Genomic DNA, 23,592 nt, shown 5'->3' on the forward strand with positions numbered 1-23,592 from the left:
CACACAGTGAGCGCTCAGTAAATACTATTGAATGAATGAACAGTGCTCTGCACATAGTAAGCGCTTAGCAAATACCAACATGATTATTAAAATGGGGATGAAGGCCGGGGAGCCTCCCGTGGGACCACCTCATTGCCCTGTATCTCCCCCAGCGCTTAGTAAGTAAGGGCTTAACAACTGCCAACATATCATGGAGCAGCGTGGCTCAGTGGAAAGAGCCCGGGCTTGGGAGTCAGAGGTCATGGGTTCGAATCCTGGCTCTGCCACTTGCCAGCTGGGTGACTTTGGGCAAGTCACTTGACTTCTCTGGGCCTCAGTTCCCTCATCTGGAAAATGGGGATTGATTGTGAGCCCCACGCGGGACCACCTGATCACCTGGTATCTCCCCCAGCGCTTAGAACAGTGCTCTGCACAGAGTAAGCGCTTAACAAATACCAACATTATTAATTGATCCCGGCTCTGCCGCTTGCCAGCTGGGTGACTTTGGGCAAGTCGCTTGACTTCACTTGACTGGGAGAAGCAGCGTGGCTCAGTGGAAAGAGCACGGGTTTGGGAGACAGGGCTCATGAGTTCGAATCCCCGCTCTGCCACTTGTCGGCCGTGTGACCGTGGGCCGGTCACTTCACTTCTCTGGGCCTCAGTTCCCTCATCTGGAAAAGGGGGATGAAGACTGGGAGCCCCACGTGGGACCACCTGATTCCCCTGGATCTCCCCCAGCGCTTAGAACAGTGCTCGGCACCTAGCAAGCGCTTAACAAATACCAACATTATTATTCTCTGGGCCTCAGTGCCCTCATCTGGAAAATGGGGATTAATAATAATAATAATAATAATGCTCCCCCAGCGCTTAGAACAGTGCTCGGCACCTAGTAAGCGCTTAACAAATACCAACATTATTATTCTCTGGACCTCAGTGCCCTCATCTGGAAAATGGGGATTAATAATAATAATAATAATGTTGGTATTTGTTAAGCGCTTACTAGGTGCCGAGCACTGTTCTAAGCGCTGGGGTAGACATAGGGGAATCAGGTGGTCCCACGTGGGGCTCCCAGTCTTCATCCCCATTTTCCAGATGAGGGAACTGAGGCCCAGAGAAGTGAAGTGACTCGCCCACGGTCACACGGCCGACAAGGGGCAGAGCTGGGATTCGAACTCATGAGCCCTGACTCCAAAGCCCGGGCTCTTTCCACTGAGCCACGCTGCTGCTCTAAAACTGTGTGCCCCGCGTGGGACAGCCTGATCACCTTGTATTGCCCCAGCGCTTAGAACAGTGCTTTGCACCGAGTAAGCGCTTAGCAAATACCACTGTTTCTTCTATTTAGGAGTGAATGGAGAAAAAGGCGGCCTGGCCCTTTAAATTCTCCCTGGGCCGAATCCCGCGGCGGCGGCGGCGGCGGCGGCGGCTGTTCTCGCGAGAGTTGATGCCCGCTACATATCACCCACAATCCTCCGCTCCCTCTCTCTCGCCCCGATGGCCAAGATGGTGAGTGTTCCGTGGTGGGCGCGGGGGACACCTCTCGCCATCCGTCGCCATCCGTCGCCATCCGTCGCCATCCGTCGCCATCCGCCCTCGGGGGAGGCCGGGCGGGGATCCCCAGACCCCCCCCCGGCCCCTGCGGCTCCCCCTCTCAGCCCGGACGAGGCAGCCGCAGCGGGGAAATGACCGCTCCCTGGTCTCCCGGCAGCCGGTCCTGCCCGTCCTATTGAGGCGGCGCCGACTCTGCGCGGAGCCCTGGGGCCGTGCGTTTGGCGCCGCATGGAGGCGAGCGGTGGGGCGCGGTGGAAAGAGCCCGGGCTGCAAGTCCGAGGTCGTGGGTTCGAATCCCGCCCCCAGCTGGGTGACTTTGGGCGAGTCGCTTCTCTGGGCCTCAGTGACCTCCCCTGGAAAATGGGGATGAAGATGGGGGATCACCTTGTAGGCTGCCCAGCGGGCATCATAGTAGGTGCTTAACACACGCCATCGTTATTATTAAACAGGGAAGTCAGGATAACAAAGCAATAATAATAATAATAATAATGTTGGTATTTGTTAACTATTACTATGTGCAGAGCACTGTTCTAAGCGCTGGGGCAGATCCAGGGTCATCAGGTGGTCCCACGTGGGGCTCACAGTTAATCCCCATTTTACAGATGAGGGAACTGAGGCCCAGAGAAGGGACTCGCCCGCAGTCACGCAGCTGCCAAGTGGCAGAGCCGGGATTCGAACCCATGACCTCTGACTCCCAAGCCCGGGCTCTTTCCACCGAGCCTCGCTGGGGGAATGCGGGATTGGAACCCATGACCTGACTTCCAGGCCTGGGCTCCACCCACTAGGCCATCCTGCTGCTCAGCATGGTTGCGGAGACGGTTTACTCTGGAAGGTCCTAGAGTGGAGACTTGCTTTCTTCCTCTCGGGGACCCCGCCGCAAACCGTGCTGATGATAATTGTGATATTTGTTAAGCGCTTACTCTGTGCAGACCACTGTTCGAAGCGCTGGGGGAGATGCAGGGTAATGAAGTTGTCTCACATGAGGCTCATAGTCTTAATCCCCATTTTACAGATGAGGGAACTGAGGCCCAGGGAAGCGACTTGCCCGTCGTCACGCAGCTGATGGCCATCAGTGGTCTGTACTGAGCGTTTATGGCTTGCAGAGCACTGGGCCAAGCGCTTGGGTCGGCAATAACAATGATGGTATTTGTTAAGCACTTACTGTTTGCGATGCCCTGTTCTAAACGCTGGGGTAGATACAAGGAGATCAGGTGGTCCCGAGTGGGACTCGCAGTCTTCGCCCCCATTTCACAGGTGAGAGGGAACCGAGGCCCAGAGAAGTGAAGTGAGCCCGTCGTGGGCAGAGATTGTCTCTCTCTCTGGTTCTAAGCGCTTAGTACGGTGCTCTGCACACAGTAAGCGCTCGGTAAGTACGAGCGAGTGAATGGCGTGGCCGCTGGATGGGCCGCCAACTCCCAGGGCAACCATCCCGCTGATAGCCCTCGGTCCGGCGGACGAGGATGCCGAGAGGGAAGAGATGCCTCCTCCACGTTGGCTGTCCCGGTGAAGGACCGATTTGTGTCTCTGGGCCTCGACGTGTAATTGCGTTAAGTTATTTGTTAGGCGCTTACGACGCCAGGGACTGTGCTGACCGCCGGAGTAGCTAAACAGTTTGGACACGGTTCCTGTCCCAGATGGGACCCCCGATCTTAATCCCCATTTTTACAGGTGGGAAAGCTGAGTCCCAGAGAAGTCGAGCGACTTGCCCGAGGCCCCACGGCCGACAAGATCAGTCGTTTGGACTGTGAGCCCGTCACTGGGCGAGGATGGTCTCTAGCTGTTGCCGAATTGGACATCCCAAGCGCTTAGTACAGTGCTCTGCGCATAGTAAGCACTCAGTAAATACTATTGAACAGGATGCAGAGGTGGGATCGGAACCCAGGTCCCCCGACTCCAAGGCCCGTGTCCTCTCCGCTAGGCCACGCTGCTTCTCTACCGGTTTCCGAGTCTTGGAGCGCTCGACGGAGGCGCGGGGCAGGAGGAGCGGGATGGAGCCCGGAGACTCAATTGTGCCCTTCCCTCTCTTTCAGCCGAAGGGAAAGAAGATCAAGGGGAAGAAGGTGGCCCCGGCCCCCGCCGTGGTGAAGAAGCCGGAGGTCAAGAAAGTGGTCAACCCCTTGTTCGAGAAGCGGCCCAAGAACTTTGGCATCGGTGAGGGGGAGTTGGGCGGGGGGGCAGCCGTTTCGTTGGGATGGTAATAACGTGTTACACGAACAGCTCTTCGTCAGGGAACTCTTCCACTGGCCTCCCTGCCGTCCGCTGGTTGCCTTTGTGCCGTTCCCCGGGGCAGTTAGTGGATTACGTTTTGCCCAGGGAGGCGCTTGCTGATATTCCATCTGGGTTGTGGCGGGGGGGGAGGGGGACACCGAGCTACCCCCGCCGGTGCAGATGATGCAAAAGAACATCCGCTGTCAGAATGGTCGTGGTGACACGTCGCTAACCACCAAGATCGCTGATGCACGCTTCTCCACACTTCCCGAGCGTGGCGGCGTGTGGTCGGGGGGAGCCTCAGGGTCGGATTCTGTTTTCCCAGGTCAGGACATTCAGCCCAAGAGGGACCTCACCCGCTTCGTCAAATGGCCCCGGTACATCAGGCTTCAGCGGCAGAGGGCCATCCTCTACAAGCGTTTGAAGGTGCCGCCGGCGATCAACCAGTTCACCCAGGCTTTGGACCGTCAGACGGGTAAGACGCGGACCCTGCGATCGGCCGCCTCTAGGCCCCCAGATCAAGAGCTGTAGCCTGGTGATTGCCATGGGGCGTGGGGGTCTGGGTGCCCGGCGTTTGGGAAAGGACAGTGTGAGTCGGGAGACTCTGCTGTGCTCTTCCAAGCGCTTAGTTCACTGGGCTTGGAGACCGTGAGCCCGTTGCTGGGCAGGGATCGTCTCTGTCTGTTGCCGAATTGGACATTCCAAGCGCTTACTACAGTGCCGTGCATCCGGGAAGTAAGCGCTCGATAAATACGATGGAATGAATGGTCTGTCCACCGACAGAGCGCGGGCCTGGGAGTCGAGGTCCTGGGTTCGATTCCCAGCTCTGCCACCGATCTGCTCTGTGACCACGGACGAGTCACTTCACTCCTCCGTGCCCGTTACCTCATCGAAAAACGGGGTTCGAGACTGCCCTACGTGGGGCGGGGTCTGAGTCCGACCCGAGGGGCTTGTCGTCGCCCCATTACGGTGCCTGGCACGTAGTAAGCACCGAATGGATACCATTAATTGGATGATCCCGGCCCACAAGGAATTCACAGTCGAGAGGGGAAGATGGGAGGATAAAGTACGGCTCGGCGAGGTGTGCAAATAGGGTGTGTGCATGTGGGATGAATATCAAATGCTGAATGGGTGCAGATCATCACCCGTCCATTTGGATTCGTACCCTTTTAGTACTTGATATTCATCCCCCAACACGTGTAGGTGATGCAGAAGGGAGGCCACGTGAGCGTTTATTCAGTGAAGGGGAGGTGATTTTAGTGGGGGTGTCGGCTCTGAAGGGGGGAGAATTCCCGACCAGAGGGCAGGCGTGATCAAGGGTCAGTGGCCGGATGGATGAGGCTGAGGTACGGTGCGTAGGTTGGCTCGGAGCTCTTCACCTCTGCCGGTGATGATATTGGTATTTGTTAAGCGCTTACTATGTGCCAAGCACTGTTCTAAGCGGTGGGGGAGATAGAAGGTAACGAGGTGGTCCCAGGTGAGGCTCACGGTCTTGGTCCCCATTTGACAGATGAGGGCGCTGAGGCACGGGGAAGAGAAGTGACCTGTCCAAGGTCACCCAGCTGACGAGTGGCAGAGTCAGGATTAGAACCCTTGATTTAATCATCTGAGCGTTCCCGAGGTTATCCAACCAGCCCTTGGTTTGGTTAGACGGATCCGGATCAGGTCTCGCCCCGTGTGGCTTGAAGGGAGGCGGCAAGTCCTGGTTCTCACTGGACCGCAGTTCTCGGCTTACCCTTGTTCTTCCATTTCCTTTTCACGAATTGAAGTGTTTATGGCGCCCCGGAACTTTCCCGACAGTGCAGATGATGATCCATATATTTGCTATCTGAATAGCAGTGATTACAGCCTTACCACCAAGATCGCTGATGCACTAGCTCTCCCAATAAAAAAAGGACTGCGCCTCTAACGTCAGAAGACTCAAGGAAGCCGGGGGCTGGGGTGGGATTTTTTTTTTCCTTTGTTCCAGCCACTCAGCTTCTTAAGCTGGCCCACAAATACCGACCAGAAACCAAGCAAGAGAAGAAAAAGAGGCTGCTGGCCCGAGCTGAGCAGAAAGCCGCGGGCAAAGGGGACGTACCCACCAAGAGACCCGCTGTCCTCCGAGCAGGTGAATAGATCCCTCGTTAACTCTCCCCACCCCGGGGTGGGACGGGCTACTGCAGTGATGTAAGAATTTCTTCACCTGAAAGAACCGTGTCGATCGAACGTACGAGCTTTTTAACCCTGAGCCGTAGCCGTCCCGGTCCCGCTAGCGGGGAGCCCGCCTGCTCTGCCGAGGGACGGCACCCTAAGTCTGGCTACCCTGCAGGTGTCAACACGGTGACTACCCTGGTGGAAAACAAGAAGGCTCAGCTGGTGGTGATCGCACACGACGTGGACCCCATTGAGGTAAGCTCTTTGGGACTGAAACTGCAGATAAGAGTTTTTTTTTCCGTGTAGTACTGAGGTGCCGGGGGGGGCAGATAAAATTCTGCCATGTGTTGTGAGACTGGAAGGGGAGGGATTTTCAGCTAGAGAGTCTTGGCTTTTGCAATGATGTATGAATTTCTTCACCTGAAAAAGAATGAAGAGCAAATACACGAGCTTTTTAACCCTGAGCAAAGGCCACAGACAACCGACGGGATTTTGCTCCCCGTTACCGCTTGGAACTAATCAGAGCCCGCGGATTTTTGCAGCTGGTCGTCTTCTTGCCCGCCCTGTGTCGTAAGATGGGGGTTCCCTACTGCATCCTCAAGAGCAAGGCCCGGCTGGGACGCCTGGTTCACAGAAAGACCTGCACCAGCCTCGCCTTCACGCACGTTAACCCGTGAGTGAGCTCCGCGCTTTGGGTGATGTGCAGTTTGGGGGGTGGGGGGGTTGGTCTCTGCCCCGCTGCTCTCCTGGAGCTCATTCCCATTGCCTTTTAGATGGAGTCGTACTTGAGTGCGTCTGCTTCATCTTCAGCCCTCAGTATGTGGGTTCGAGAACTTTGACGCATGAACCTTTTGCCAATGATGCGGAGAATTTCTTCACCTGAACGATTATGTGGCCGCTTTACGATCCTGAGACAAAAGGCCCGAGTACGGCGGAGTACAGAATCAGGGCCCCCAGCAGAACGTAGCGTTGTGTGCGCACAGATTAGCGAGAGCACCCCTGGCTTAGATCAGAGGCCCAGTTTAACGGACAGGCAGTAACCCAAGCGGGGGATGGAAGGACAGGCGGACTTCGGTTCGAAAGGGGAAAAAGGAAAAGGGGTGGAGAGGCAGAACTGACTCTCTTTGTTCTCAACAGCGAGGATAAAAGCAACCTGGCCAAGTTAGTGGAGGCCATCAAGACCAACTACAACGACAGATACGACGAGGTAAGAAGAATTCCCAGTGCAGGCCCTTTATCAACCAGTGGTATAAAGGAGAGGTGTAAATCAGATTACATAAGTGCCGTGGGGCTGAGGGAGGGGTGATGAAGGGAGTGGGAGAAGAGGAAGCGAGGGCCTAGGTGTCTCGGGGGCAAATCGTCAGATTTTGAAGGCAGGGAAAGTAACTGTTGGCTAGGAAGGAGGAGGGTGTTCCGAGCCCGAGGCGGAACGGGGGCAAGATGAGATTGAGGTAGGGTGAGTCGGTTGGCGTGTGCGGGCTGGGTGGTAGGAGATCAGGGGACAAGCTACTGCTGTACTTGGCTACTTCAGGGCTAGTTAAATGGTAAGTATGGTATTAATGTGCTTATGGGGCTCTCAGTCTAAGGTGAGGGGGGGAAAGGGTATCGAACCCCCAGTTGAAAAGGAGGAGGCTGAAGCCCAGAAGTTAAATGACTTGCCTAAGGTCCCACGGCGGACAGGGTGGTGGAAGGATTGGAACCCAGGTCCCGAATCTCCCGCTGCTTCCCCCGTGACTCTGTCCCCCCCCACCAAAGTCTTCGGGTTTTTAACCCGACCCCCCCCGTTCGCCTTTCAGATCCGTCGCCACTGGGGCGGCAACGTCCTGGGCCCAAAATCGGTGGCCCGCATCGCCAAGCTGGAGAAGGCCAAGGCTAAAGAACTGGCAACCAAATTGGGCTAACTGTGCTAAGTGCTATTTTCCTGTACAGAATAAAGGTGCGATTCACACTATGTCCCGAAAGGCAGCGGGTTGAGTACGACGAGACGCGGCGGTAGGGTTGCTTTACAAAACCGAGTTTAATGGGGGGCCGGCTGGGTTTTCTTTAAAAGGGGAGCCGTTGTACAAACTTCCTGAACCAGAGGTAGGAGGTGGCCGCGCACAGTCCGTACCTGCGAAGAGAAGAGAGCGAGGGCGTGCGTGGGGCAGGAGGGCCTCCGGGTTACTCGCCGCCGCGTCCCCCCCCCCCCCCGTAAGGCCGGGCGACTCCTGGTGACTCACCAGGTCACGATGTACTGCAGGTGCTCGTTCCTCAACGTCACCCTGGTCTGGCCGCCGACGGGCCCTCCTGGGACCGTGCTGGCTGGAGGCAGAAGAAACTGAGCCTCCCTTCTAGGACGGGGAACCTCACTGTCCCAGGTCGAGCACCCGCAGAAGGGAGAGAACGCAAACCCCTTGCTTCCCACCCTCTGGGCTCTGGCCCCGAGCCTGGGTTGGATCCGGGACCCTCTCGCCCCATCCGACTTCGGCCCCTCCGCTCGCGGCCTCCTACTCACCGAGGACGGCGTCGAGGAAGATGGGCTCGGCCCCCGTGACCCTCGCCATGGCCCGCAGGTCGCGGTAGTGCCAGCGGTTCAGGTCGGGGCTGTTCTCGGGGACGAAAGGCCTGCGGGTTTCCGTCAGCCTCACCACCCCCACCAGCTCGACTTCCTCTTGGATCTGCAAGAAAAGTCGACGGGGGTCTAAGGGCTCGTCGCCACTGAAGCGGGGGAGATGGGAGGTGTGTAGTGCGGCGTCCGGCCCCGAGGATGTGCTTAACAAATAGCCTCCTATAAAAAGTAGCTGCAGCATCAAGCCTCCGATTCCTAGCCCCTCAGCCCCCCCCTTGGTGCTCGCTGAGGAGCGACGCCGGACTTACCTGGCCCTTGAGCCTGGTGTCTGGATTCACTCTCTTCCTGGGAACAAATCCTCTATTCACCAGGATTGTGACTCTGTTTCATAGGAAAGAGGGGAAGGGGGGGGAACCGGCCCCAAAGGGCTCAGCAGTCCACATGTAGACCCCGCCGGTCTCAGCTTCCAGGAATGGCAATCGCCCTGGAGGGCCCGCGACCTCCAACGCTTCACGCCGGAGGCTCGACGGGGTCGTCCCCACACCCGTGCGGGACTCGCTCCTCTTCGGCCCTCTCGGGCCGCGCTACTTTCCGATTCCCAAATCTACCAGGGTGTCCGGCGGGGAGGAGCCGGAGAAGGTTCAGCTCGGAGGCCTCGCCCTGGCCGCCCCCCGCCCTCTACTCACCCCAGGTCCGAGCAGCGGAAGGGAGTGACGACGTTGGCGCCGCTCTCCCCGCTGGAAGATATCCGTCCGGCATCCCGGGCCTCCCGCTCGGGGTCCACCATCGTCCGGGGCAGGATGTACAGTTCCCTGGAGTGGTCGAAACGCCCCCTGACCTTGACGGGGCGGTACTCCAAGTCTTTCAACTCCAGGGGGCTGCGGGGAAAGGGAGGGGAGGCGATGCCGTGAGTCTAGGAGGGGGGAGTTGGGAGGACGGCAGAAAATCGGCCTTCTCCACGGGAGAGATGCTGAAAATACCTGACCCGTCCTGTTCCTGCGACTGCGTTGACAGGGAAGGAGGGAGAAAGACATTCTAGGAGCGTCGTTCGACGCTTTCCGGCAGGCTGCCACCAAAAGTTATTAGTTTTTCGAGGGACTCTATGAGCAAGGGAGCGAAGGAGGACTGTGGTGGTCTGTCCTGGCCCCGGAAAGCCGAGGGAGGCCTGGGTCACGCAGAGATAGTCTCTGGGCAGGCGACGATGAGCAGGGCTCCGGAGAGTAGAGAGCCTGGCCGGATGGATGATCTCGGGGGGCCCCCCACCCCTCACACCACCCCACTTACTCAGCAGGCAGAGGAATGGGCTCAGCGGTGACCCGCGATTCCAACTCGGCAATCAGCTTCAGTTTCCATTTCCGTCGCTGAACCTGAGGGGACGGCAGAGCGGAGCCCGGCCTGTCCGCTCCAGGGAAGCGGGATGGGGCTCCGGCTAGGTGTGGCCCCCGAGGGCTGGGAAACTTCATTTCACTTCATTTCGGGAAGGGCCGTGGGGCACTTCTGCGTGCGGGGGGGGGGGGGAACCCAAACCGACCCACGGGCCGCGCGGGTCGAACGGGCGAAGTCGGGACAACTGCCACCCGGTGCCGAGGACGGGGCCGGGGCACGCGGGGAATCCCCCTACCGCTACCGTGGCATCCCTCGGGCTGGCGGCTCCGGACCCTCGAGACCGCCCTGAAGGACGCTTAGGGGGGCTGAGGGTCCAGGAGTCCTCCGAGGAACAAAAACGGGTATTTACCTGCCACGTGCCCAAGCCGAAGGTGGTCACGGGAATGAGGAGGAGGAACCATCGGAGAAAGAAGTCTTCCTCGGACTCGCTGGCCGGCACCGCCGTGGACCCGCGCCTGCGTGGCCTCGGAACAGTATCTGCGGGGGTTGGGGGAGATCAAGAGCAAAGCCTTGAGCACGTCCGACTCCTGCTCCGATGCCACCGGGTTTAGGCTTCCGCTAGTTGAAGCCCACTCTCCAAGAATAATTCGATAATATTCATTCGTTCAATAGTATTTACTGAGCGCTTACTATGTGCAGAGCACTGTACTAAGCGCTTGGAATGGACAGATCGGTAACAGAGACAGTCCCTGCCCTTTGAGGGGCGCACGGTCTAATCGGGGGGAGACGGACAGACGAGGACGACGGCAATAAACAGAATCGAGGGGAAGAACATCTCAGTAAAACAACAGCAACTAAATAGAATTAAGGCGATGTACATTTCATTAACAAAATAGGGTAATGAAAATATATACAGTTGAGGGGACGAGTACGGTGCTGAGGGGATGGGAAGGGAGATATACAGACTAGAACCGGGACCCGGTCTTAAGAAATGGTTCTCTGAGACTCTGTGATTTTGGACAAATCACAAGCTCTCTGGGCCTCCGTCTCCTCATCTGCAAAATGGGGAGCGGCGTGGCCTGATGGATAGAGCACGGGTCCGAGAGTCAGAGGGACCTGGGTTCTAATCCCGGCTCCGCCACTTGCCCGCTGTATGTCCGCGGACAAGTCACTAAGCCCCACCTCTCCTCATCTCCCACTCCCTTCCGCGACGTCCTGACCGGCTCCCTCGGCTCTCCCCCGCCGCCCCCAGCCCCACAACACTTATGTCCGTTTATTTCTATTTGCTGTCTGTCCAGACAGTAAGCTCGCCGTGGGCGGGGAACGTATCTGTTCACCGTTGCATCGTGCTCTCTGAAGACCTCAGTACTGCGCTGGGCACCCCGTGAGCGCTCAATAAATACAACTGAATGAACGGACTCCGGGCCCACACCTGGAAAAGGGGGATTACAACCGAGCCCCTCGCGAGACGCGGACGGCGTCCGACCCGACTGGCTCGATTCTACCCCAGCGCTCAGCGGTGTCCGGCACGCCGTAAGTACCCGACCGATGTCGTAAAAGAAAAAAAAAAACGGGATCATCCCCGTCCCTCCTTCTTCCATAGGATAAAACGAGAAATTCTGAGTTAGCAGCGGGCAAGCTCTTGGAGCTTAAGGAATTCCGCTTGGGTATCATCATCATCATCTTCACGATGTCTTAATTGAGGGCTCCCACGCTTTGGGGAGAGTCTGCGATGGCCCGGCCTCCCACCTGCCCTTTCGCGCGGGGTGGAGAGCGGACGCGCCGGCGACGGGGCCCCCCCAGCCTCCCGGGGGGCTGGGAATCTGGCTGATCTTCCTCCCTCCCTCTCACCTCGGGGCCACGGGCTCAGGCGGGGAGACGTCTGAAGGGGGTAGCCCCCTCGCGAGGTTCTTCGCACCGAGCGGCCGGGGAGCTGCAGAGGATGAGACGGAACCTCTGGGGCGTCGTCGGGCCGAGACTCAGGAGACCGGGCTTCACTACTTGCCCGCTGTCCGACCCGGGGGGGGGGGGGGGGGGGCGAGTCACCTTTCTTCTCGCTTCCCTCGTTTATAAGATGGGGATCCGACGGCTATTCTCCCCTCCTCGTCTCCTTGGGGACAGAGAGCCCCGAGGTGGGCCGGGGACCGTGCGTGTGATCCGATCTCACAACCGGCGCGGTGCTCGGCACACAGTCGGCGGGTAATGAATACCCCAGTCGTTATTATTGGTCAAGGCCAGCATGGAGGCGACAACGGTACGCTCCTTCCCTCCAGCCCTGGTCTCACCCAGCCCTCGCAACCCTAACCTCTTTCCCATCCCCTCCTCTTCCTCCCCCATGTCTCCTGCCCCCTCCCATCCTCCCTTCCCCAGTGATTCCTCCCTCCCGCCACCCCCCCGCCCTGCCATCTTACCTCCTCCTCTCTCCAGCCCCCCGCCCTGCCCCCCTCTTGCCCCCTCCCCCCGCCACCCCCCACCCTCCCCCCTCTCCTAGCGCCCCCTCCCACCTGCCACCTTTCGATCGTATTTATTGAGCGCTTCCTGGGCGTAGAGACGAAGCCTACCCGCACGGGGTTTATAATCTTCGGGGGTGACTGGCTCGTCCCTCTCTCATCTCCCCCGCCCCCGCTAGAGCCCCCTCCCACCTGCCACCCCTCCATCCCCCCTCCCACCTGCCATCCCTCCGTCCTCCCCCCCTCTAGGTGTCCCCTCCCCGCTGCCACCCCCTCCCTCTCCCGCCCTCCCCCTCCTAGTGCCCCCTCCCCCCTGCCACCCCCCCCAGGGGTCCCCCCTGCCGCCCCCTCCCCATCTCCCCGCCACCCCTCATCCTCCCCCCTCTCCTAGCGCCCTTCCCCTCTCCCATCCTCATTTCCTCCTAGTGCCCCCCACCCAGTGCCCCCTCCCCCCTGCCACCCCACCCCCCTCCCCCCACCAGTGCCCCGTCCCCCCCCGCCACCCCTCATCCTCCCCCCTCTCCTAGCGCCCTTCCCAACTGCCACCCTCTCCCACTCCCATCCTGGCTTCTTCCCAGTGCCCCCTCTCCCCCCAGTGCCCCCTCTCCCCCCCAGTGCCCCCTCCCTCTCCCATCTCCCCCCTTCCCTTCGCGGCCCCTGCCCCCATCCTCTCCCCCAGTGCCCCCCCGCCCCCTTTCCTAGTGCCTCCTCCCCCCCCCCGCCACCCCCTCGCCCCTTTGCCCCCTGCCCCCCTTGCCCCGACCCCCGTGCGGGGCGGGCCCGACCTGCGGCGAGCAAGGGGCGGCCCTCAGCAGGAGGCGGCCGGGCCCGGGGTCCCTCAGCGCCAGCAGCAAGAGGCGTGCGGCCATGCCGGCACACTGCGCCGCACGCTGGGCCCCGGGCCTCCGGGCGGGGCCTGCGCTTGGGCCTTCCGGGCCAGGGGGAGGAGGGCCGTGGGGAGGCTTGTCCTTCCGGGGGTGCGGGCCTCCACCTTACTTTGAGGCTGAACCGGCGCCACGTGGGCCGGGCCATGGCCGGTCCTTCGCCCCCGCCGTCGCCGCCGGACCGGCTCGGGGCCTTCCTGCTGCAGCACCCGGGCCTGGAGCTCGACCCCGCCCGGGGAAAGGTCAGCCCTTCCCCCTTTAATCCCCCTTTAAGAACAATCATCGCGATGGCATTATCTTGAGCGCCGGGAGGGATGCCGGCTCGTCGGCTTGGCCCACCCCCCTTGGGGCTCCCGGGCCTTCATCCCCGTTTTGCAATAATAATAACGATGGCATCTGTTAAAGCGCTTACTGTGTGCCGAGCGCTGTTCGAAGCGCTGGGAGGGATAGGAGGGCACCGGGTTGCCCCCCGTGGGGGCTCCCAGCCGTCATTCCCATTTTAATAAGAATAACGATGGTATCTGTTAAGCGCTCAGTATGTGCCGAGCGCTGTTCTGAGCGCTGGGAGGGATGGAGGGTCATCGGGTTGGCCCCCCGTGGGGCTCCCGGCCTTCAGCCCCGTCTTGATAATAATAATGATGGAATCTGTTAAGCGCTTCCTATGTGCCGAGCGCCGTTGTAAGCGCTGGGGTAGACATAGGGGAATCAGGTGGCCCCACGTGGGGCTCCCAGTCTTCATCCCCATTTTCCAGATGAGGGAACTGAGGCCCAGAGAAGTGAAGTGACTCGCCCACAGTCACACAGCCGACAAGTGGCAATAATGGTAACGATGGTATCTGTTAAGCGCTTACTATGTGCCAAGTACTGTTCTAAGCGCTGGGAGGGATAGAGGGTCATCAGGTTTGCCCCCCGTGGGGCTCCCGGCCTTCAGCCCCATTTTATAATAATAATAATAATAATGTTGGTATTTGTTAAGCGCTTACTATGTGCGGAGCACTGTTCTAAGCGCTGGGGTAGACACAGGGTCATCAGGTGGCCCCACGTGGGGCTCACAGTCTTCATCCCCATTTTCCAGATGAGGGAACTGAGGCCCAGAGAAGTGAAGTGACTCGCCCACAGTCACACAGCTGACAAGGGGCAGAGCCGGGATTCGAGCCCACGACTTCTGACTCCAAAGCCCGGGCTCTTAATAATGGTAACGATGGTATTCGTTAAGGGTTACTATGTGCCGAGCACTGTTCTGAGCGCTGGGAGGGATACCGGGTCATCAGGTGGTCCCCCGTGGGGCTCCCGGCCTTCAGCCCCATTTAATAATAATAATAATAATAACGATGGTATTCGTTAAGCGCTTACTATGTGCCGAGCGCCGTTCGAAGCGCCGGGAGGGATACCGGCTCATCGGGTTGTCCCCGGCTTCTTCCCCATTTTAACGATAATAATAATGATGGCATTTATTAAGCGCTTACTATGTGCAGAGCACCGTTCTAAGCGCTTGGAAGGGACAGTTGGGCAACAGAGAGGGACCAGCCCTGCCCAAAGACGGTCTAAAGGGGGGAGACGGACAGCAAAGCGGAACATTCGTTCAATAGGATCGATTGAGCGCCGACTGTGTGCGGAGCGCTGGACTGAGCGCTTGGAAGGGACAGTTGGGCAACGGAGAGAGACCAGCCCCGCCCAATGACGGGCTCACGGTCCAAAAGAGGGGAGACGGGCAGCAACACAAGTAGGCATCAAGATAAATAGAATTATAGAGCTATTCATTTATTCAGTAGTATCTATTGAGCTCCAACTACGTGCGGAGCGCTGGACTAAGCGTTTGGAATGGACAGCTGGGCAACAGAGAGAGACCGACGACGGGCTCGCGGTCTAAAGAGGAGAGACGGACGGCAAAGCAAAAGAACAGAACAAAAACCAGACAACGCTCATCAAGATAAATAGAATGAAGGGGATGTACACCTCGGTAACCGAATAAATAGGGCAATAAATAATATAGGCAGAGGAGCACAATGCTGAGGGGAAGGGGGAAGAGCAGAGGGTGGAGGGGAGGTGGGGGAGCAAAGGGAGAGGGGGGCTCAGTGTGGGAAGGCCTCCTGGAGGAGCTGAGCTCTCAGGAGGGCTTTGAAGAGGGGAAGAGAGTGAGTTCGGAGGAGGTGAGGAGGGAGGGCAGGGTTCGCGGCGGCCCCAGAAGAAGCCCACTGGTGTGGCTCCCCTTTGGGGCCCGTGCCTTGGGGGTCCCTGACCGGTGGGTGGGGGTCAGGGGTCGGGGCGGAGGGGGCAGTCGGGGGGCCGGCCTCGGAAGGAGCCCACTGATGTGGCTCCCCTCTGAGGCCCGTGCCTTGGGGGTCCCTGACCGGCGGGCGGTGTGTCCCCCCCCCTCCCCCCCCCCGTGCAGGTGAAGTGCCGGCTGAGCGGGCACGAGTTTCCGTGCCGCCTGGCCGAGCTCCAGGCCTACACCTCCGGCCACAAGTACCGCCGCCTCACCGCCGCCGTCGACCCCGGAACCTTCCACTACCAGCAGTTCCACCCGCACATCGTGCCCAGCAACAAAAACACGTAGGTGCCCGCGGGGGCCGGCCCGGAATAATCACCATCCCTCCATCTCTCCGTCCATCCATCCCTCCGTCCATCCATCCATCCGCCTTTACTGAACGCTTGCTGTGTGCCGAGCACCGGACTAAGCGCTCGGAATGGACAGTTCGGCCACAGAGGCCATCCCTGCCCAGTGACGGGCTCACGGTCTAACCTTCGGGGGGGGGGGGGGGGGACAGACAACAGAACAACAAAACAAAACAAGTAGTCTGGCATGGAGATAAATGGAATCCGAGATCTAGACACATCGTTAACAAAATGAATAGGGGGAGTAACACCCCTTGACACACCCGGAGCCACCGAGTACTGTCTATCTCTGGCCGAATTGTCCTTTCCAAGCGCTTAGTACACCGAGCTCACCTCCTCCCGGAGGCCTTCCCAGACTGAGCCCTCCCTTTCCCCCTGCCCCTCATTCCCCCTGCTCTCGCCCTCTGCTCTTCCTCCTTCCCCTCCCCACAGCACTGGTCTATATTTGTATATATTATTTATTACTGTATTTAACTAATGATGTGTATAGATCTAAAATTCCATTCATCCATTTAGATGCTGTTGAGGCCTGTCTACTTGTTTTCTTTGGTGGTCTCTCTCCCCCCCCTTCTTAAAAAAAAAAAATGTTGGTATTTGTTAAGCACTTTCTATGTACCAAGCACTGTTCTAAGAGCTGGGGTAGATATAAGGTCATCGGGTTGTCCCACGTAGGGCTCACGGGCTTCATCCCCATTTTACAGATGAGGGAACTGAGGCACAGAGAAGTTAAGTGACTTGCCCAAGGTCAGGCAGCTGGCAAGCGCAGAACCGGGATTAGAATCCATGACCTCTGACTCCCAAGCCCATGCTCTTTCCACTGAGCCACGCTGCTTATCTATAAGGTTGGTATTTGTTAAGCGCTTACTATGTGCAGAGCACTGTTCTAAGTGCTGGGATAGATACAAGGTAATCAGGTCGTCCCACGTGAGGCTCACGGTCTTAATCCCCATTTTACAGATGAGGTCACTGAGGCACCGAGAAGTGAAGTGACTTGCCCACGGTCACACAGCTGACAGGTGGCAGAGCCGGGATTCGAACCCATGACCTCTGACTCCAAAGCCCGGGCTCTTTCTACTGAGCCATGCTGCTTCTCATTCATTCATTCATTCAGTAGTATTTATTGAGCGCTTACTATGTGCAGAGCACCGTACTAAGCGCTCGGAATGAACAAGTCGGCAACAGATAGAGACGGTCCCTGCCGTCGGACGGGCGCACGGTCTAATCGGGGGAGACGGACGGACGAGAACGATGGCGATGAATAGAGTCGAGGGGAAGAACGTCTCGTAAAAACGATGGCGACTAAATAGAATCGAGGCGATGTCCATCTCATTAACAAAATAAATAGGGTGATGAAAATCTATACAGCTGAGCGGACGAGTACGGTGCCGAGGGGAGGGGAAGGGGGAGGGGGAGGAGCAGAGGGAGATGGGGGGAAAAGAGGGTTAAGCTGCGGAGAGGTGAAGGGGGGGCGGGAGAGGGAGTAGAGGGAGAAGGGGAGCTCGGTCTGGGAAGGCCTCTCGGAGGAGGTGAGTTTTAAGTAGGGTTTCGAAGAGGGGAAGAGAATCGGTTTGGCGGAGGTGAGGAGGGAGGGCGTTCCGGGACCGCGGGAGGACGCGGCCCGGGGGTCGACGGCGGGACGGGCGAGACCGAGGGACGGCGAGGAGGTGGGCGGCGGAGGAGCGGAGCGGGCGGTAGAAAGAGAAGGGAGGAGAGGTAGGAAGGGGCGAGGTGACGGAGAGCCTCGAAGCCTAGAGTGAGGAGTTTTCGTTTGGAGCGGAGGTCGATAGGCAACCACTGGAGGTGTTTAAGAAGGGGAGTGACAGGCCCGGAGCGTTTCTGCAAGAAGATGAGCCGGGCGGCGGAGTGAAGAAGAGACCGGAGCGGGGCGAGAGAGGAGGAAGGGAGATCGGAGAGAAGGCCGACACGGTAGTCTAGCCGGGATATAACGAGAGCCCGTAGCGGTAAGGTAGCAGTTTGTTCTCTACACTTCTACACTGTGAGCCCATTATTGGGTAGGGATGGTCTCCGTCTGTTGCCAAATTGTACTTTCCAAGCGCTCAGGACAGTGCTCTGCACACAGTGAGCGCTCAATGAATACGATTGAATGAATGAACGATAGCCACAATGACCGTGGCCTTCATTAAGCGCTTACTGCCCACCGGCCGCTCTGCCGAGCGCCGGGGCGGATGCAAGCAAACGTGGTCGGACGCGGCCCCCGTCCTACCTGGGGCTCACGGTCGTGATCCCCGTTTTACAGACGAAGTAACCGAGGCACAGAAGAAGGGGAGGACTTTCCCAGGGTCACCCAGCGGACGAGGGGCGGAGCCCGGGATTAGAACCCAGGTCCTTCTGACTCCCAGGTCCGCGCCCTGGCCACTAGGCCACGCTGCTTCCCCAGTTACCCGATCCACTCCTAAAAGCCGCCTTTGGCCTGGCTCCTGCTGTGATGACGGTATTTATTAAGCGGTTTTTTGTTTGGTTGGTTTTAAAATGGTGTCTTTTAAAGACTTACCCTGTAGCAGGCACTGTACTCGACACAGGGGTACCTAGAGGCTGATTAGGTTGGACGCGGTCCATGGCCCACATAGGGTCTACGGTCTCAATCCCCATTTTACAGATGAGGAAACCGAGGCCCAGAGAAGGGAAGTGACTTGCCCGGGGTCACCCAGCAGACGGGTGGCGGAGTCGGGATTAGAACCCGGGTCCTCTGGCTCCCGCACCTCTGCTCTTTCTGGTAGGCCACACGGTGTGCACTGTACTAAGCACTGGGAGGGGAAAAAATCCATGCGTGGGTGGGAATTAGTCACAGACTCTGACTCAACTGTACATATCTTCATTACCCTATTTATTTGGTTAATGAGATGTACGTCGCCTTGATTCTATTTATTTGCTATTGTTTTAATGAGACGCTCATCCCCTCGATTCTATTTATTGCCATCGTTCCCGTCTGTCCGTCTCCCCCCGATTAGACCGTGCGCCCGTCAAAGGGCAGGGACTGTCTGTTACCGATCTGTCCATTCCAAGCGCTTAGTACAGTGCTCCGCACATAGTAAGCGCTCAATAAATACTATTGAATGAATGAATGCCCCTCTAAGAATCGGTGCAGAGGCCTTGCTTTGAGAGGGCCCCCCCCCGGGGCACGCACCTGGGAGTCGGCAGGTCGTGGGTTCTGATCCCGGCTCCGGCCACTTGTCCGCTGTGTGACCCGGGGCAGGTCACTTCACTTCTCTGGGCCGCGGTTACCTCACTTGGAAAATGGGGATCGAGACCGTGAGCTCCACCGGGACCGGGGCAGCTTCAGACTGCGAGTCCGTCGTCGGGTCGGGATGGTCTCTACCTGTTCCCGGATCGGCCATTCCGAGCGCTCGGTCCAGGGCTCTGCACGGAGTAAGCGCTCGGTAAATACGATGGAGTGAATGAACCCCATCTGCTCGTATTCACCCCAGCGCTTAGTACAGAGCCTAACCCACAGTCAGGGCTTCACAGCTAGCCCAGTCACGAGTATCGCGTAGGCAGCGGCGGAGCCGTCGGTGAGGAGCCCGACTCCGCGGTGCTCGAGGAGCAGCGTGGCTCAGTGGAAAGAGCACGGGCTTTGGAGCCAGAGGTCATGGGTTCGAATCCCAGCTCTGCCACTTGTCAGCTGTGGGACTGTGGGCAAGTCACTTCACTTCTCTGGGCCTCAGTGACCTCATCTGTAAAATGAGGATTAAGACTGCGAGCCCCCCGTGGGACGACCTGATTCCCCGGTGTCTACCCTAGCGCTTAGAAAGCGCTCTGCACGTAGTAAGCGCTTAACAAATACCAACGTTATTATTGTTTCGCCCGCCCCTCTCCCCCGTCCTCGCCTCGCCCTCCGCAGGCACCAGCTGTTCTGCAAGCTCACTCTGCGGCACATCAACAAGCTTCCGGAACATGTGCTCCGCCACGTCCGGGGCCGCCGCTACCAGCGTGCGCTGCAGAGATGTGAGTAGAGACGGGGGGGGTCTCCCCTAGCCCCCGCCACCCACCCCCGGAGAGGCCTGGGCTACCCACAGCGCGCGCTCAGAGTCCTCAAGTCCCCCCCCCCCGGGCGCCTGTCTCTCCTCAGCTACGGCGCCTTGTGTCTCATCAGAGGAGGATCGACGATAGCGACGATGGTGCTACTTAAGTGCTTACCCCGAGCGCTCTTCTAAGCACTGGGGTAGATACGAGTTAGGTTGGACGCAGTCCCTGTCCCACAAGGGGCTCAAACTCTTAGTCGTCATTTGACAGATGACGTGACCGAGGCCCGGAGACGTGGGGTGACTTGGCCAGGGTGCCACGGCGGCACGTGGCGGAGCCGGGATTAGAGGCCGGGTCCCTCCGACTCCCAGGCCCGGGCTCTGTCCGCTAAGCCCCGCTGCTCCTCCTCTATAATATTCGTGAAGTGCTTGGCACGTGTCAAGCCCCGTGCCGAGCACCTGGCTAGATCGGTCAGTCGGTGGGATTTAGCGAGCCACCTACTGTGTGCGGAGCACTGTCCTGAGCACCGGGGAGAGTACAACACGGCAGAGTCGGTAGACACGACTCCCCGCCCACAAGGAGTCGCGAGGATGTCAGACGGGTCGGTCGGGTCTGACAGAGGGCCTGTCCTACGTAGAACTCGCAGTCTAGGGGGAAGGAGAGCAAATAGCGAATCCCCATTTGGCAGATGAGGCAACTGAGGCCCAGAGCAGTTAAAGCCACCTTCCCCAGCTCTCGCGGCAGAGCGGGGATCGGAACCCAGGTCCCCGGACTCCCAGTCCCGTGCTCCCTCCGTTAGCTGTCCGCCGAGCATCTACGAGGCGTAAGGTATCGCAGCCCTCGCTCTGTCCTTTTAGAGAGAATTCGAGAAGCGGCGTGGCTCAGTGGAAAGAGCCACGGGCTTGGGAGTCAGAGTTCATGAGTTCGAATCCCGGCTCCGCCACTTGTCAGCTGCGTGACTGTGGGCGAGTCCCTTCACTTCTCTGGGCCTCATCTGTAAAATGGGGATTAACTGTGAGCCTCACGTGGGACGACCTGATGACCCTCTATCTACTCCAGCGCTTAGAACGGTGCTCGGCACATAGTACGCGCTTAACAAACACCGACATTATTAACGTCATTAACTCTTCCGGGAGTTCCTCTCCCCTAGGCCGACCAGCGCAGGATCCTCGCTGTCATTTATCCGCGGGGCCGTCCGATCCGGCGGAGGCCGGGAGGGGACGGGAAGGTTTATTTCGGGCCTGGCTGGCAGTGGGAGTGTCCATCCATTCCCAAAGGTCCACGATTAGCTCACCTGGTTCCCAGATTGGAAACTCAGACCAAAGGTCACGTAGCCCCGAGGAGGGAGGGAAGGAGCCAGAGAGGCCGGGGTGTGGATTTGACGTGTCGAACTCCGTCGGGCGGGGCGGGGCCCGCCCGGCCACCCGAAGGGACTTGAGTCTCCCTGGCTGGCCTCAGGGCACCCTTCCTGGGAACGGAGCAAGCCCCGGCGCCACGTGGCCGAGGGCGAGGTCTAAGGGCCCCGGGAGAGGCCCGAGCCGAGCCGGGATCCCGGTCGGCCAGAGGCGCGGGGAGCTTCGCGCCGAGGCCTTCTAGCCGGGGGCTCCTTTCTTCCCCCCCCAGACGAAGAATGCCAGAAGCAGGGGGTGGAATTCGTCCCCGCCTGCCTGCTGCAGAAGAAGAGGCGGAGGGAAGACCAGGCCGGTGGCGACCGGCAGCCCCGGAGGGAGGGCAACTTCTGGCGACCCCCGTCCAGTGACGAAGGAGGAAACGAGAGTGACGACAGCATGACGGACTTGTACCCCCGTAAGCCGGAAACGGTGGGGTGGGAGCTTGTTACTTTCTGACTAGGAGTCAAAGTCCCCTCGGTAATAATAATGGTACTTAAGCACCTACTACGTGCCAGGCACTTGACCGCGCACCGGGGTGGATACGAGTGCATCGGGCTTGTCCCGCGTGGGGTGCACGGCCTCGATCCCCATTTTCCAGATGAGGTAACTGAGGCCTAGAGAAGTGAACTGACTTGCCCAAGGTCACGCCGCAGACGTGTGGCAGAGCCGGGATTAGAACCCGTGACCTTCTGACCCCCAGGCCCGGGCTCTCTCCACTACGTCATGCTGCCCTTCCCTGTCGACCTTTTAAGCCAACCCTAGCCTCCAAGCTGGATGCATATCTTTTTTTCTGCTTTATTTTTTTTTTTTTAGCCTTTTCCAACTTCAGCTAACCCCTGGTCGGCCCCCTTCGTGGGCCCTACGCTAGATCTTCCAAAGAGACGAATGCGTGGGGTTCTTACTCAGTTTCCCATGGGGTACACCGCCACCAAATCTGCTTCCCAAGTCAAAACTCAACATCCTCCATCCTCCCGTAGCCTGTCGTGACCCCGGACAAGTGGTTTATTGGCTCCGGTCCAGCCATCCTCACCGGTGACGCCCGCCTTGTGCGGCTCAGTGACCGGGAATAGGAAAACCTGGGACGGTCAGCAAGGCCCGGGTGCCAGGCGTCAGATTCGGAAGGGGACAGGGGGCACGTGCGCTCTCATCTGACCAATAGGCAGCTCTCGCTTCCATCCAAGTCACGGTGGTATTTATCGAGCGCTTACCGTTCGCAGAGCCCCGTCCCGGGCCCTCGGGAGGGTAACGCTCGGTAGCGTCGGTAGAGACGATCCCGACGGAATCGGCTCGTCCGGCGCCACGGCTTGAGCCGCCGGTCTCTGCCCGTTTCAGCGGCGCTGTTCACCGAGAAGAGCGGAGCCGGGGCTGAGGCCGGAGACGACCCCGCCGCCTCCTTGCCCGACGGCGAGGGAGGAGGGCCAAAGCCTTCGGGAGAGAACGGCGACGCGAGTGGAGGAGAGAAGATGGAGGTGGATGAGTTGATCGGCACCAAGAGGGGAAAGGTGAGATGCTTCACGGCGGAGCCTCGGAGTCACTAGCTAAACTTCGGGCGGGACTCGAGTCGTACAGCCTCGTGTCGCGACGTGGTGGAACGTGCCTCCTTTCGATCCCATCTCTGCCACCGGCTCCTTGGGCTCCGTGGATGATGGGGCTGCTTTTTAAATTTTTTTTTTGGTGGGGCCCAGTGGGTGGAGCGCTGCAGAATTTTCGCATTTAGTGCTGATCGCTGGGGTATCAATCAGTCGTATTTACTGAGTGCTTACTGTGGGCAGAGTAGTATGCTAAGCAGTTGGGAGAGTTCATCACACCACTATAACACATAGTCCCTGCCCATTTTTTTGGTGGGGCCTAATGGGTGGAGCGCTACGGAATTTGAGCATTTAGTGAGCAATTAGTGCTGATCACTGGCGTATCGATCAGTCGTATTTACCGAGTGCTCACTGTGGGCAGAGTAGTGTGCTAAGCAGTGGGGAGAGTTCATCACACCACTATAACACACATTCCCTGCCCACAGTGAGCTTACGGTGTACAGGGTGGGAGGAGAAGAGGAGTGCTGGTAGGCTCCTACCCCCGGGGGGAGAGAGAAGACAACCATCTTGGGTCTCATCTCCGTCTAAGCAGCCCTAACAGTGAGAAGGGGCAAAATCTTCAGGCCGCTGACACGGTATTTTCCTCTACAGAAGCGGTCGGCGTCTGTAACGAAGTTCAAGAGCCACCACCGTAAACCCAAGAGCTTCAAGAGGAGGGCAGATGTTTAAATGATCTCCGTATAGTAAAATAAATCAACGGCTATTGTAAATAAGGAGGAGAAAAGTGCGGGGCCAGAACGAAAGGGGAAATCTTTTAAGTCTCCCCCAGGGCCTGGCTGGAGGGCGGGGGCCGGGAGTGGAACGAAAGAGACCTGGGGACTCGGGGCCGCTCTAGATCGTGATGAAGCCAGAGCTGCGGAAGTTAAAACGCGGTTGGCGTTTCTCTGTCCGAGGTGGGGGAGGCCTTGTCCTCTTTGCCCGGTGCCATCACAGCCT

General features: G+C 58.7%; 3 protein-coding genes and 4 non-coding genes across 9 annotated transcripts; 6 read left to right on the plus strand and 1 right to left on the minus strand.

The window, feature by feature from the left end:
- The first annotated feature begins 1,412 nt into the window (after window positions 1–1,412).
- Window positions 1,413–7,832, plus strand: RPL7A (ribosomal protein L7a). The gene is made up of 8 exons (XM_003428731.5): window positions 1,413–1,482; window positions 3,558–3,678; window positions 4,061–4,210; window positions 5,705–5,845; window positions 6,047–6,126; window positions 6,414–6,544; window positions 7,009–7,078; window positions 7,668–7,832. The coding sequence occupies exons 1-8, from the start codon at window positions 1,471–1,473 to the stop codon at window positions 7,770–7,772; spliced, it is 810 nt and encodes a 269-aa protein (XP_003428779.4). The 5' UTR covers window positions 1,413–1,470; the 3' UTR covers window positions 7,773–7,832.
- On the plus strand, window positions 3,911–3,987 carry LOC114811712. The gene has a single exon (XR_003759408.1). It is a non-coding gene; the product is annotated as a small nucleolar RNA SNORD24 (small nucleolar RNA).
- LOC114811723 lies at window positions 5,536–5,608 on the plus strand. The gene has a single exon (XR_003759419.1). It is a non-coding gene; the product is annotated as a small nucleolar RNA SNORD24 (small nucleolar RNA).
- On the plus strand, window positions 5,895–5,970 carry LOC114811690. Its single transcript, XR_003759386.1, has one exon. It is a non-coding gene; the product is annotated as a small nucleolar RNA SNORD36 (small nucleolar RNA).
- On the plus strand, window positions 6,266–6,340 carry LOC114811679. The gene has a single exon (XR_003759375.1). It is a non-coding gene; the product is annotated as a small nucleolar RNA SNORD36 (small nucleolar RNA).
- Window positions 7,833–7,864: 32 nt separating the features above from the next.
- LOC100086163 (surfeit locus protein 1) lies at window positions 7,865–13,267 on the minus strand. 2 transcript variants are annotated; one of them, XM_029062754.1, is made up of 9 exons: window positions 13,192–13,267; window positions 11,597–11,678; window positions 10,155–10,282; window positions 9,704–9,786; window positions 9,106–9,297; window positions 8,728–8,800; window positions 8,366–8,528; window positions 8,091–8,172; window positions 7,865–7,981 (listed from the first exon to the last, which is right to left on the minus strand). In XM_029062754.1, exons 1-9 carry the CDS (start codon window positions 13,225–13,227, stop codon window positions 7,915–7,917), a joined length of 906 nt encoding a protein of 301 aa, XP_028918587.1. In that variant the 5' UTR covers window positions 13,228–13,267; the 3' UTR covers window positions 7,865–7,914. The 2 variants fall into 2 exon arrangements, with proteins under 2 accessions (XP_028918587.1, XP_028918586.1); XM_029062753.1 differs by lacking the exon at window positions 13,192–13,267 and adding an exon at window positions 12,981–13,097.
- SURF2 (surfeit 2) lies at window positions 13,209–23,370 on the plus strand. 2 transcript variants are annotated; one of them, XM_029062756.2, is made up of 6 exons: window positions 13,209–13,321; window positions 15,472–15,632; window positions 19,555–19,658; window positions 21,300–21,482; window positions 22,400–22,569; window positions 23,248–23,369. In XM_029062756.2, the coding sequence occupies exons 1-6, from the start codon at window positions 13,226–13,228 to the stop codon at window positions 23,323–23,325; spliced, it is 792 nt and encodes a 263-aa protein (XP_028918589.1). In that variant the 5' UTR covers window positions 13,209–13,225; the 3' UTR covers window positions 23,326–23,369. The 2 variants fall into 2 exon arrangements, with proteins under 2 accessions (XP_028918589.1, XP_028918590.1); XM_029062757.1 differs by lacking the exon at window positions 13,209–13,321 and adding an exon at window positions 15,005–15,039 and having other exon boundaries at window positions 23,248–23,370.
- Window positions 23,371–23,592: the final 222 nt, after the last annotated feature.

The sequence above is a fragment of the Ornithorhynchus anatinus genome, chromosome 4 (genome assembly GCF_004115215.2).
Source record: "Ornithorhynchus anatinus isolate Pmale09 chromosome 4, mOrnAna1.pri.v4, whole genome shotgun sequence".
In the NCBI taxonomy this organism is placed as follows: domain Eukaryota; kingdom Metazoa; phylum Chordata; class Mammalia; order Monotremata; family Ornithorhynchidae; genus Ornithorhynchus; species Ornithorhynchus anatinus.

Excerpts from the sequence above, each read along its gene's own strand:
- RPL7A (XM_003428731.5), top strand. Across the intron at positions 3,679-4,060 it reads GCCCAAGAACTTTGGCATCG|GTCAGGACATTCAGCCCAAG; the intron begins GTGAGGGGGAGT and ends CTGTTTTCCCAG. Across the intron at positions 6,127-6,413 it reads ACGACGTGGACCCCATTGAG|CTGGTCGTCTTCTTGCCCGC; the intron begins GTAAGCTCTTTG and ends GGATTTTTGCAG.
- LOC100086163 (XM_029062753.1), bottom strand. The coding sequence starts at position 13,064 with ATGGCCGCACGCCTCTTGCTGCTGGCGCTGAGGGACCCCGGGCCCGGC. Across the intron at positions 11,679-12,980 it reads CCGCCCCTTGCTCGCCGCAG|CTCCCCGGCCGCTCGGTGCG; the intron begins GTCGGGCCCGCC and ends CATCCTCTGCAG. Across the intron at positions 9,787-10,154 it reads TCGGCTTGGGCACGTGGCAG|GTTCAGCGACGGAAATGGAA; the intron begins GTAAATACCCGT and ends CCGTCCCCTCAG.
- SURF2 (XM_029062756.2), top strand. The coding sequence starts at position 13,226 with ATGGCCGGTCCTTCGCCCCCGCCGTCGCCGCCGGACCGGCTCGGGGCC. Across the intron at positions 15,633-19,554 it reads GTGCCCAGCAACAAAAACAC|GCACCAGCTGTTCTGCAAGC; the intron begins GTAGGTGCCCGC and ends CGCCCTCCGCAG. Across the intron at positions 21,483-22,399 it reads CATGACGGACTTGTACCCCC|CGGCGCTGTTCACCGAGAAG; the intron begins GTAAGCCGGAAA and ends TGCCCGTTTCAG.